Genomic DNA, 12,387 nt, shown 5'->3' with positions numbered 1-12,387 from the left:
TTTTTGATGATAGGAAAGAAAATATGTATATCGATTTGAAAAAATGACGGGGGGATGTGGTAGATGCTTTGAGAGATATGTACGTCAATTTGTCCTGTTAATATTTTTGTTAAATCAAAACCTAATTTGACTGTACCTTCTTCTCCCACAAAAGTATAGTAGTAGAATTAGATGTGAGATGGTGTGTCAGCATTTTAAGTGGGTTTCAAAAACTTCTTTTTGGGAGAGTCTACTTTTTTAAATTATGATACCAAATGGAAAACGACGTCTTAAATGCAAACAGTTAATATTTTAAAATTGGAACAAGGCAGTTCTATGATAAATTATTTTAGACTTTAATTTAAATATAAAATATATTTGTTGGTGTTTTTTTTTTTGCATTTTAATCAAAACCTGAACCCTTACGTTTCAAATATACACATAATTGTAATTTTGCTTGCGTCTACCACCTTTGTTTATGTTGGTATTTCTAAATCTGAGTTTTTATCAAGATTTTGTATAAAATGCCGAAAAAACAGCAACAGTTTAGTCATTTTTGGTGTTTTTATTTGCACTTCACTAAAACTGTGTACTTACTTTGTTTATAGCACGATTCCATTAATAAACAGTTTTTTTTAGAAACAATAAAAAAAAAAACAATTTCTTTGGAATGAAGAAATATCACTCCCTTAAACAGTTGCCTTTTATTATCGACATCTAATATATAATATATAAACTTTCCAATGCTAATAACCTTGTTAATTTTTTTTGTATTCTTATTATTTTCTAAATGACTAGATAAGTTTTTTTTTGTGAATGTGATGTTGTCTTTCATAAAAGAGAAAAACAAAAAACAAATAACAAATAACAAAGAAATATAATAAAAAATAAATAATCTACTTAAAAATTAGCAAATATTAATAACAAAATTGAAAAATAGTAGGATTTTTGTTTTTTTTTTTTCATTGCTTTAGCTATAAATTCTTCTCTCGAATTAATTAATTAAGTTTGCTTTTCTTTTTAATAATTTGATATGTCATTCATATTTTGTAGTCCTAAGTCTCCTTCATCATTCAAAAGTAAATTCTCAACTTGTTCATCAGAAAGATGATCTTTATCTGATCTGAAATTGATAGAAAAATAAAAATCAATTATTTATTTGATTTATTTTCTTAGCTTTTTGAACTCACCTTGAGAAAAGGAAAAAATCACTATTTTCATTATTCATCTCGGATTCACTATTCCGTCGCTCCAGAGATTTTCCAACTCTCTGCATTCCAAAAGTGAAGACATCCTTCACCTTGTCACTGGCATCGATCAATAAATCTAAACTCTGCCTACGTCCTGACGTCTTAAAACTACTTGACCGTGATATCCATGTTGTTATACCACCTGTATCCCCACCAGAGCGTTTCTTCTCCTCCAAACCATCGTCCATGGTGAATACCGTCGTGCAAGTAACCTTCCTAGTTTCATCTGACGATGAAGTCTCACTTCCAGTTGGTGTATGATCATCGATCAACCCACTAGCCAGACCACCACCACTGCCCGAATGATGCGAATAACTGGAACTGGTGCTGCCCGAATTTGACAATCGGATTTCAGTCCATTGCTCTATGTCATCGTTTGTAATTATTGGTGAAGTTGTAACCAATTGTTGGCGGGCAATTGTCGAACACAAAGTGTCACTCGATGATTTTGGTATATCTCCATAACCGCCCGTTGAAGCTGGCGGGAATCTTAAAATGGACTCAAAATCCTGTAGTAAGTGTGGACAGTCATGTTGGTCGGGGTATTTCTGTCGAACCGGACTGGATTTTGTGCTAAGCTTTGGAGGGATTTCCAGATACTCATCACATGACTCAATGCGACATGGAAATGATGATGTGGAATTATCAACAGCATCTTGTGCGTGAGTCTCTGCAGCAGCCTTTTGTTCTATTTGCATGAATTTACGTTTTTCTTGTCGCATTTTATGAATTTCCTCGGAAATTTGTTCAAGATTTTTTAGGGCATCATTGTAAGACATTTTTGCTTCTGCTACTCGACTTTCTAAACTTGTGATTCTTTCTTTTTGGGTTTTTAAAAGTCCGTTGTAGTTAGCTCGAGTTTCATAATAGGGTCTTGAAATGCAGTCAAAATATAAATTATTTTTAATAAGTTTTTAGAGTTTCTTAAAAGTTTTACTGCAAAACACACACACGCATACAAACATCTACAAATAATAAAATGTGTCTACTTACAAACTTAATAAATCATGTTGGTATGCCAATAAATTGATTAAAAGAAGCTTTCTTCGAATGTTGTAACTAAAAAAATAATAAAATAAAATAAAAATACATAACATTCAAACCAAAACTTATTGAGTTTTGTGGCATAACCAATTCGTTTTCAAGGATAAATGGGATATAAAAACTTAAAAAGGGTTTGTGTAGAACAAATTTAATAATGTCTTACCTCGAAGCTTTTATAGCAGCCTTTAGTTGTGATTGCAATTTAGCTACACGATTATTAGCAACCTCTTGTTTTAGCTCGCACATTTTAAGGATATTTCGAGTTTCAGTACATTCAACTTGCGACTGATTTACACGTCCAGCTGCATGACTTAACATCTCTTGGCAGGCAGTATCTAATGTAGATTTTTCTCCCAATCCTTGTTCAGCTAAATAGACCATTTCTTTGGCAGCTGCATGAACAGATTTGGCCTTTTCAAAATTACTAGCAGCCAATTGTGTTTCTTTGGAAAGCTTTATTTAAATAAAGTGTTGGGTGTGTTAATTTTGTTAATTAATTTATTATTTTGTGTTTTGTGACGTCATCATACCTGGGTAGCATATAGACGTGCTTCATAGTAGGGCTTGGCTGTTTGAATTGAATTGCTAAGCTTGTGGGCGGATTGCTTTATTCGTTCAACACTTTCGGCTAGAAGTTTTTTGAATTCACATTTTGCTTCCTAAAAAATAATAATTAAAATTATTTAAACTGAGAAAGAAAAATTAATTAAATGTGGACCTTGAAGATTAAATATTTAAAATGCAAATTTAAAAGCTGCGTACAATTTATGTCAAAAACGGCTATACAATCGTCGTTTGGTTTCAAAGGCAATAATTTCTAATTCCATTTATTTAGTTTTAGGCTCAACACCTATGTATGTTTTTTCCCAAAAAATGGATGAAAATTTGTAATACTAAATCCGATATTAAATAAAAGTTCTCCGATGGTACCGCTTCTTTTGACCTTGACTATAATAAACATGTGATCGGATTACTTCGAAGAAGCTCTTGTAAAATGATTGTCCCCTAGTTCCATGGAACTGGAAATAATGACTGTCCCCTTGAAAATTATTTTACTTTATATGGAGCACTCAAAATCTGTATCGAATAGCATCAGAGTGATTTGATATCAATAAACAAATGGACCACATACAAGAAATCTGGAACAAGGTAAGTTTGGAGATGTATTTTAGCTACAAACACTTAATAGCTTTTTTGTGCCATATTTAAGCACTTTCGATTAGACAGACGGAAAAGGGGTTTGGATGCGATACATATGCACGGCATACAAAATGGGGTAGTACTTAGATTTGGAACCAGAGGTAATTTAAAGTCTTACTTTTAAAAAATCTCTCTTTTCTAGGGGTTTCAGTGAAAAATTAGACACATCAAGGCCAGAGTACTAGAAAGGTTTTGTATTCCAAATTTACATTCAACATTTGCTGACCAACGAGAACCGTCAGACACAAGCACACAAGGAAAAAACTATAAATCCAAGGTAAACCTTTCTTCATATACTGTATTAAGTTTTTTTTCACATTACTGCCACTTATGAATGAATTCCAGTGTTTTTCCTAATTCATATTTTACAAGAATTCTTCTACTACATTTCCAATTGAAAAATGTTATAACTGTTGACATTGATTATAAAAAAAAAAATATTTTATACTTATTGTAATAGTAGAAATTAGTATAATTAGTAAGGCAAAAATATTTGTTTTTTGAAATCTCAATCCTATCTGATAATTTTTTATAAGTTAAGTTCCAGATAATACAATTTTATTCAAAAATTGGGTGAACAATTTATACAGCTTTTAGACGTCTAGGTCTTGGCCCTAAATAAGGAACTTCCGTATGACTTAGGAAAGTTGAGAATAAGGGCATTCAGTTTACAGAAGCACTCAAATATCCATGTTGCTGAAATTCGAGGCATTTATTCAACCTGTTAATAACTTTAAATAATTTAATATGGCCTACAACCATTAAAATTTAAGATACAGATAACAAAAATGGAGAATTTTTTACAAACAGATCGAACTTTCGAGCTTTCCGAAACACCTCAGTGTACTATTATAGATTATAAAAAAATAAGAAACCAAGTCACCTATCTTCACAATTTCCCTGCTACCACTCAGATAATACATAAACCATTTAAGGAAAGATCCATTAAAACCGTAAGCTTTTAACTTTTAAATTAAAGTTTGATAATTGACTCTATCGAATGCCTCAACAAAATCTATGTAACCACGTTTCTTTGGCTGCGTTTTTCTAATGTATCTAACCTAATTAAAAAAAAAGAAGCTAAGTTTATGGAGGTAAAACGGCCACTAAGAATTCCCTTTTGAGAATTAGAAATATTATTTTTTTTAAATAATATCGTATGTTAGTTTTTACAATTTTATCAAGTATAGTTTGTTGCAAATTTACTTAATAGGATGATAGATTCATATTTTTCTTTTGTCACCTGGCTAAAACATAGGGATGATATTTTCATATCGTCAAAAAAAAAAAATTCACAAGGGGTACATTCAATGCTTCCCAAAAATGTGAAAAATCAAAAACAGAAATAGTAGACAAATAATAAGATTCTCTATGGTTTTATTAAAACAATAAGACTTTTCTCCTTGTTTAAAAAATAAACTGCATTTGTAGTTTTTTGCCAAAAAAAATAATAAAAATATAAATAATGAAACAGTTTCACTTTTGGATAGGTGAAATTTTTTTTTTGAAAATTTTGCTTTTAACATTCATTAACCTACAAAGATTAGCACTTGAGGTAAGATGACGAAAGTTTGATCTAAACAAACACCTTCGAAGGGAGCAAAATAATCCTTTTAAATTTTTTTTAAGTTGCAATCGGAATTCATTTGCCAATCTAAATTGTGAAATTTTTCATTCAAATTATTTTAGTTCGAAAAAGTGAATTTATACCCAAAATACTTTGTTAAAAGATTTATAACGTTTGAAACCTTGAAAATGTTTGGATATTTACCAAAGTCCTTTTTTTAATTCTTTTGAAATATTATATTTTCAAACAATTTTACTATTGAAGTAGGTTTTTTTTGCCTTGGAGTACATATCCATCATTTATTGTTATCTTACAAGTCCTTAACTTGCCCTTTTGTATAGAACTTGTAACGTACAGTAAGTACTCAAGCGCCAAGTTACCGTTCGATTTCAACGAACATTTTTTTGTGTGTTTGGATAAATATTTAATTTATCAATTGAAACCAATTTTTTTTTTATCAAACGAGCATCCCATATTCAATGTGAGATTGTTTCTTTTTTTAATTGGAAACAAAAACAAAAAGAACGAAAATAATTGATGTCGTTACAAATATTCCCGGGAGATTGTTTTATAAACAAAAACCTTGAATGACCTAGATTCACTTATCTATAGCTTTATTACTTTATTGGCTATTTTCCAATGCACAATTATTTTGTTTTTTGTTTTGAGCCATAAATTTGTCTTTTATCTCTTTTTATATGTACATTTATAATATGTGTATCAAAAAGTTATAAAAATACCTATAATAACCCTTAAAAAGCCTTTCCAAGGACCATAATATCTCTCCAAATGATTGACACTTTATTGCTTTGGATGATGCTTCTAATGGAATTCATTCAACCTATAAAATTGTCTTTCTCATATCAACTTGCTATTTTTAAACACAAACAACAATATTAATTGAAGGTCACATCCTCAAAGGGCTATGTTGTTAACCAGAGAATTGCATTTTGCTTTAGGTGTTCTATATATCATCAAACGCCTTCATAAAGACAACACACGCTTGGTTGCAGTTTATTCAGGAAGGAAAAACCTTCACACAGTAATCACTGTTTAGAGCTGTGGTCTTTGAAGTTTATTTGTAAAAAACCTAATCTTCCCATAAAAAAGTAGGTATTAGAAAAATAACTTCCTTCCCACCTTTTTTCTGTTCAGTCAGTTTTATGTTGTATGGGTGGTACATAAAGACACGGACGTTACTTATAAATTTATAACTCATCTATCTATCTACATTCTACCTACATAAATAGAAAAAAGAAAAAACTCTTGTTTCTCTTCTTAGGCGCTTAGCTAAGGTTGCAAACAAAATAATCAATACTCACTTCCAATTCCACTTCGTATTTGTTAATATTGTCAGTGGCAGAGTTAAGTTTTTCCAGTTCAACCTATATCACGCGAAATGAAATAAAATAAAAAAGATAGAAGATAGATTAATTAGCTTGTTTTCCCTATTTGCCAGTTTTTTGCAAATATAAATGTATGACATCACATTTTTTTAAGATTTTGGGGGTCAAAAATAGAATATACACAAGAGAAAAACAGACAAAACATTTTTCTTACTTGAACTCTTGGATCCACGGGTGTATTACTTTCAACAGACATTTCCACAGATATTTAAATAAATAATTAATTTATAAATTTATTCTATTTTCTTCTTTAATTTAAAATTAAAGAGAAGTAATATTGCTTTTTAAAATTTCAATCGATTGCACAATAGTAATTGAATTTTTTTCTTCATTGAATATAAAATGAATTTGATTGTAAAAGAAAAAACATCAAAAGGAAAAAAACCTAATTTTATTTTCACTCTCGTTCACAACATTATTTTTATTTAATTTCTTATAAGATTTTTTGTTGCGTTTTTATTTTTTCTTTTGGGTTATTTCTTGGAAATTTTTCTTGGGGTAGTCAAATCTGCTGTTTTGAGGACACTCTAAGTGGTTAAAATTGATGAAATTTTTTCCCGACCGTAGGTATGTGCACTCTCAGAGAAACACCACCCCGAATGTTATTTAACTAAAATTCCAAACATCCCTTGGCAAAGAAAAAAAAATGTTTCTATTTGACCAGACTACCCTGCTTTTGACAGTACTGTTCTGACTGCCAACCAGCAGAATTGGATTCCCAATTCAATGACAGTTTTGTTATTTAATTGTTATTATCAATCATGTGTGTAAAAAGTACATGCGCATATGTTGGTTTGTTGTAGAGGAAAGCAACAACAATATTGTGTATGTGAGGTAGATTTTCTGTTGACAGGTGGTTATTTACCAAAATGAAATTTTCATATCGGACTGTACTCGTGTTTTGGTTGGAAATAAAATGAGAATTTTTAGTACTAAATCTGGTTGAAGCTGGAAACACAATGATTGTTCAAAAACACAAACGTAAAACAAAAGCTGATAAGTGGCCCTATTAAGACTCGCGGAGCGAATATTCGACTCAAGTCGAACTATTGTGCAAAAAAAAAAACTAAATCGCTTATTAACCAAACACTTTGCTACCCAAATTTTTCTAAAGATTCGCAAAGGGGCCTAAAGTTCAAATAAATTGAGCCTAAAGCCTTCTCTCTAAGGCCAAATGATTACCTACGTATTGCTACTCATTAATTCATTCATACTCTTATAAAAACCTAAAAATGTCAAACTATACCAAGACTGGAAACTGAGCGGTCAAATTACGTTTGCCTACAAGCAGCGAGGTGTGGTGAATGTCGTGAATCTATCGTTGTGTGCGTGTTCGATGTGTGGTGAATGTCGTGAATCTATAAATGTGGGAGTGTTAACATCATTTACCGTGGTGGCTTTCACATATATTTACAGACAACACTGTAAACAAAACGGTTTTGGGGGGTAAGACGTACAAAAGTTTCCAGTCTTGGTATAGTTTGTCGATGGAGTCAACACTACGGAAAAAAACGTTACTCATTGTATCAACAGTAAAAAACATTTAAATAGATTTTTTAAAATCATTTTTTGCTTAAGTTGCAGTTTGTCATAATAATTTTCAACAGATTGCCTGATGGTAAAGTTAAAAGTGTCATAAGTGATAAGTCATAAGCCGTTAGTCATTTCATTAATCATTCGTCAGTATTCGTTAGGCGTTAGTCGTTTGTCATTAAGGTCTATACAAACATGTGTAGTAAGGTGGAACGATTTTATTTAAATTTTTTATTTTCGAATTGGCATAGTAATAAAAAGTTGCGCTATTTATAAACGAACTAAACTGTATACTTAAAATGTTTAAATAATTTCATTTTGAGGTGTCCCAAGCCCTCAGAATGCTAAAAAAGAGGGGACTTTTTGACCTTTAAATTAAATGGGGAAAAATAAAGTTCAATATAAATTTTCTTTTAAATTCATATTTAACTGAGTTTGAATCATCTAAAAAATATGTTTCACTTAACTTTTTATTGAGATTTCAATTAAAAATCTTAACAAAGGTGCGGTTATATTATATTAAATATATTAAAAAAGTCAAGTAACTTATTTTTTTCAAGTTTCACACTCAGTGAAAAAATTACTGAGGCCTTTGAGGCAAATGGGCAACAGGCTTCCAAATAACAATTCCGGGATCAGTGGAACCGACGTAAACAACAACTATCCCGTAATAAAATATCGTCCTAAAGGCGAAAAGGTTTTATAAATTTTAATTAAAGAATACACTATTGGAAAAAATGTAAGGGTAAAAAAAAACAATTTTTTTCATGATTTTTAAGAGGCTGTAAATGCTCGAAAGTAAAAAAATGTTTGTTTTTAAAATTCAAATGTAGAATTTGAAAGCGCAAATACTTTTCTACAATATGTATTTTTATTTAATTTAATTAATTAGACCTTTCGAATTTTCAATATGAGCATTTTTCACTTATTTAAGGCTCCTCAAAAATCACTAAAAAGTCAAAACTATTTTTGACCCTTATATTCTTTCCACTAGTTTATATGTATATAAAATAAATGTAATGTTTATGTTGTTTCTAAGAAAAAAGGTAGTTTATCCTATTTAAATTACATTGGATAACCACCAGACTAAGATGAAAAACAGTTGTAAATACTTCCCAATATCTTTAATTTTAACTCTATTTATTACTATACTATAACGATTTGGCATCACTATTTGTTATAGTGTTCTAAGTATACACTCTTTCTTAGTACTAAAAATGTCTAGATACACATAGCTCTCTTTAAAACTTTTCTGTCAAACACATGGCTTGAATATAGGGTTTCCACTTTTTTTTTTATACAAAATATTCATTGTCTCCTATGTTATTAAAAATATTAAAAAAATCAAGATCAATCCTATTTTTTGTTGTATAGTCGACTCTTTTAAGATAAGTATCTTTTAAAACTAGAATCTAGTGCCTTGCTATAAAAATGTCAAACACGTTGATCATAACCTTCATAGTTCATATCATAAAAAAACTATATATCTGGTTAGATACTAAGGTTCAGATGTTTTTTTTTTTTTTGTCTAATAAGAGCATCCCAACATTCCCTTACTTCTTTAAATTTTCGTTTTAAATGAACTTAAGAACACTAAAGCGTCTTAGACATTCAAATTTAAGAAAGATTTAAGTTCATATTAAGTAGATAAAATGCGCATGTGGGTGGTCAATAGATGACAGATGAAAACAATCTCTATGGTTACCCTATGTTATGCATTTTTACCTTTAACTCACTCTCTTTGTCAACATACTCTCTTAAAATACTCTTGTATCTTTAGTACCTAAAATTATACATTCCCTTTGGACTTTTCCACTTTATACATCTATCTATCATCAACAAAACAAAATTCACCGATTTTTTTGTATGAAATCTGATGTTTCGCCCATTCAGCTTTCAGTCAGCAAAATTTCTTTCAACTTGAATGCGGTCCGCGGTTGTATAAAACTGTTCTGCAGTCGTTTATTCTCTTTAATTCCATTCACTCTGTAACTAAAAAAAAAATACCACAGAAATCCATCCGAAAAATCATATAAGAAAAAAATTGTGTTTAACAAAAAAATAAACCAATTGATTTTGTGCTTTGTTGCAATTGCATATTCAAAATATATTTTGTTATTATTACACTACACTACTTGTGCAATTATATATAAATTATCCACTAAAGATACAAAAATTTTGTGGTTAGTTTTAATATCGTAAGAAGGAAAAAAAAAAAAAAAAAATTTAGAATAAAAATCGATACTTGAAGGAATCTGATTTTTTGTGGTCGTCGTTGTCGTCTATGTGTTTTTTGAATTTTCGTTTCCCATTTTCTTGTTGGTTTTGGTGCATTCGAAAAGCATAATAAGAAAAAATAAATAAAAATATAAAATAATAATAATAAAGAGAAAAGAAGTCAATTGTTTAGAGTGCGTTAAAAGTTTATTTATTTTTTATTGTTGTCTCTATATTATCTTTCTGTGTTTATACTGTGCACAGTGGTTTTTTTTTTTTTGAGGAAAAGAAGAAATAAATAAAAAAAATATTTTTTAGTGGAAGTGGAAAAGTAAAAGAAAAAAAAACGCGTCTTTCCAATTAGTCACTTGTCTTGCCGTATATTTTCGTTCTGCTCCTGTGGTTCTCTTTTGGTTAAAATATCTTCTTTTTTTCGTAGCAGTTATTGTTGTTGGTTTCTGCACTTTTTGTCGCGCCCTTAAAAATTTCTTATTGGAGTGAGAAAAAGGTTCTTTTCCTTTTTGTTTTTGTAATCCAACTCAAACTTGTCCTTTAAAAATCAAACAAACCGGGAGAGAGAGAAGTGTCATTCTTCTATTGTTATTTCAAGGAATACTCGTCGTACTCATTTTTATTCATTTTCAACATGCTTTCAACTTTTATTTGGGAAATCTAACATCAAATTAAGTTAAAGAGGAATAAAAGGTAAGCAAAAATTAAATGTTCGATTTTTAAAGATTTTTTTGTTTTTGGTTGATTTCTGCATCGTTTATTTATTTTTTTTTTTTTTGAATTAAAATTGTGCAATAAAATTAAGGAGGATCTCTTTTATTTTCTATGATTTTTGCTCTCTTAAGAAAGGAGCTGAATAGGAATCGGCTGCTGGTGGGAGGTGTTGGATTCTATACAAAAATAAATGAAGATAATAGATAAACCAGTTTTACACCTTAAAATCCTACGATGCTCTTGAAATCGGTTACAGGGATGTCTTTTAAGATATAAAGAAGAAAGTAGTTTACAGAGTTGGTTCCTTGGCAACATAAGTAAAAATTATGAGGATTCGAGGATATTTTTTTTTTTTTCAAAACGAAATAGATAGTTTGTTTAATTTTTAATTTTTTTAAGCTCAAATAAGTTCAGTTAACAATTGCATATCAAACCGTTTCTTACGTGTTTTAATTTGCAGAAGCGTCAAACATTTTATCTGGAAACGAAAGCTTTAAAAGAGGTTAATTCTGACGAAGGCCACATTTTATAGACCGGTATTCCGAAAGCTCTCAGAATCTAAGAGGCTCATAAGCCTTTTCATAGAACTATTTTTCATATTATTCTTTACAACTCATTAGTGGCCGAAAGCCTAACCGACTTTACATCTGAAAGCCCAATGGAAAAAGAAGAGGAAGTCTATTTAGATGAAAAGAAGTGGACTCTGAACAAGAGGACAATATTACCGCATGTAACTTTTTCTTAAGTTATTACACAAGTTTGACACAACTCTTTCTAAAAAAAATTGATTTATGATTGGGTTTAAATTGCTTACAAATGAGATAAAATCGAGTTTTTCTAAAATGCTCTAAATTGAAAAAATTCAATCTTTTCTTAAAGCTAAGCTTGATAATTTCCAAGTCTGTTCTTGAACTGCAAGCTTTAAATTAACAATGGAAAGTCTGATATCATACTTATTAGACACCTAATGTAGAAATTCTTCCAAAATCTTAACCAATGAGCTTGAATGCAAATGTACAGAAATAACTTCTTATAAGACGAATCAAACAAACGACTTTTGTATGTTTGAAGAATATCCAGAATTGGCAATTGTTTCGCCCGATCGGCAACTTTGTCGAAAACTGAGATTATTTTTGGATTATTTCATCCCAATCTTGGGTATTTTAAAAAATTTTTGAAGAGTTTTCATATTTGTTCATATCTATCTGACTTACATGGCTGTTCTGATTTTCATTCGAATTCTATTTTTTCCCGTTTTCGAATTTTAGCTGGTTCGAAGTCCGTATTCGTTCACATTTTGTGGTGTTTCGAAAAAAGAACAGATCTACAATCCGAAAAATGTTTGCTGTTTTTAATCCGGGTAGCAATTTGCTGCCGCAAAACAATATTCTCGAACAAAAAAAGTCGAAAAAAGGGTGGTGCCATATGAAAGGTTATATTCTCAGCTACCCGATAGTGGTATAAT

General features: G+C 30.2%; 2 protein-coding genes across 4 annotated transcripts in view; one reads left to right on the top strand and one right to left on the bottom strand.

Moving 5' to 3' along the window:
• Positions 1–863: 863 nt before the first annotated feature.
• Positions 864–7,164, bottom strand: LOC129911139 (guanine nucleotide exchange factor rei-2). Of its 2 annotated transcripts, XM_055988822.1 has the most exons (7): positions 6,601–7,164; positions 6,363–6,425; positions 2,804–2,932; positions 2,437–2,726; positions 2,223–2,288; positions 1,170–2,102; positions 864–1,102 (listed from the first exon to the last, which is right to left on the bottom strand). In XM_055988822.1, the coding sequence occupies exons 1-7, from the start codon at positions 6,640–6,642 to the stop codon at positions 1,000–1,002; spliced, it is 1,626 nt and encodes a 541-aa protein (XP_055844797.1). In that variant the 5' UTR covers positions 6,643–7,164; the 3' UTR covers positions 864–999. The 2 variants fall into 2 exon arrangements, with proteins under 2 accessions (XP_055844797.1, XP_055844798.1); XM_055988823.1 differs by lacking the exon at positions 2,223–2,288 and having other exon boundaries at positions 865–1,102.
• A 2,704-nt stretch (positions 7,165–9,868) lies between these two features.
• The window catches only part of LOC129911138 (Ca(2+)/calmodulin-responsive adenylate cyclase), a 116,848-nt gene continuing 114,329 nt past the window's right edge, over positions 9,869–12,387 (top strand). For both annotated transcript variants that reach the window (XM_055988821.1, XM_055988819.1), the window contains exon 1: positions 9,869–10,901. The gene's annotated coding sequence lies outside the window, so the exon portion shown is untranslated. The remainder of the gene's footprint in view (positions 10,902–12,387) is intronic.

This window comes from Episyrphus balteatus, chromosome 2 (assembly GCF_945859705.1).
Source record: "Episyrphus balteatus chromosome 2, idEpiBalt1.1, whole genome shotgun sequence".
Lineage (NCBI taxonomy): Eukaryota > Metazoa > Arthropoda > Insecta > Diptera > Syrphidae > Episyrphus > Episyrphus balteatus.
Note: the sequence above shows the minus strand (reverse complement) of the source record. Positions and strands in the feature narration are given on the sequence as shown.

Bases quoted from the DNA above. Each gene is read 5' to 3' on its own strand.
- LOC129911139 (XM_055988822.1), bottom strand. From the start codon at position 6,642: ATGTCTGTTGAAAGTAATACACCCGTGGATCCAAGAGTTCAA. The intron at 6,426-6,600 runs GTAAGAAAAATG...CGCGTGATATAG, and splicing joins CCGTGGATCCAAGAGTTCAA to GTTGAACTGGAAAAACTTAA. The intron at 1,103-1,169 runs GTGAGTTCAAAA...TATCAATTTCAG, and splicing joins GATTTTTTCCTTTTCTCAAG to ATCAGATAAAGATCATCTTT.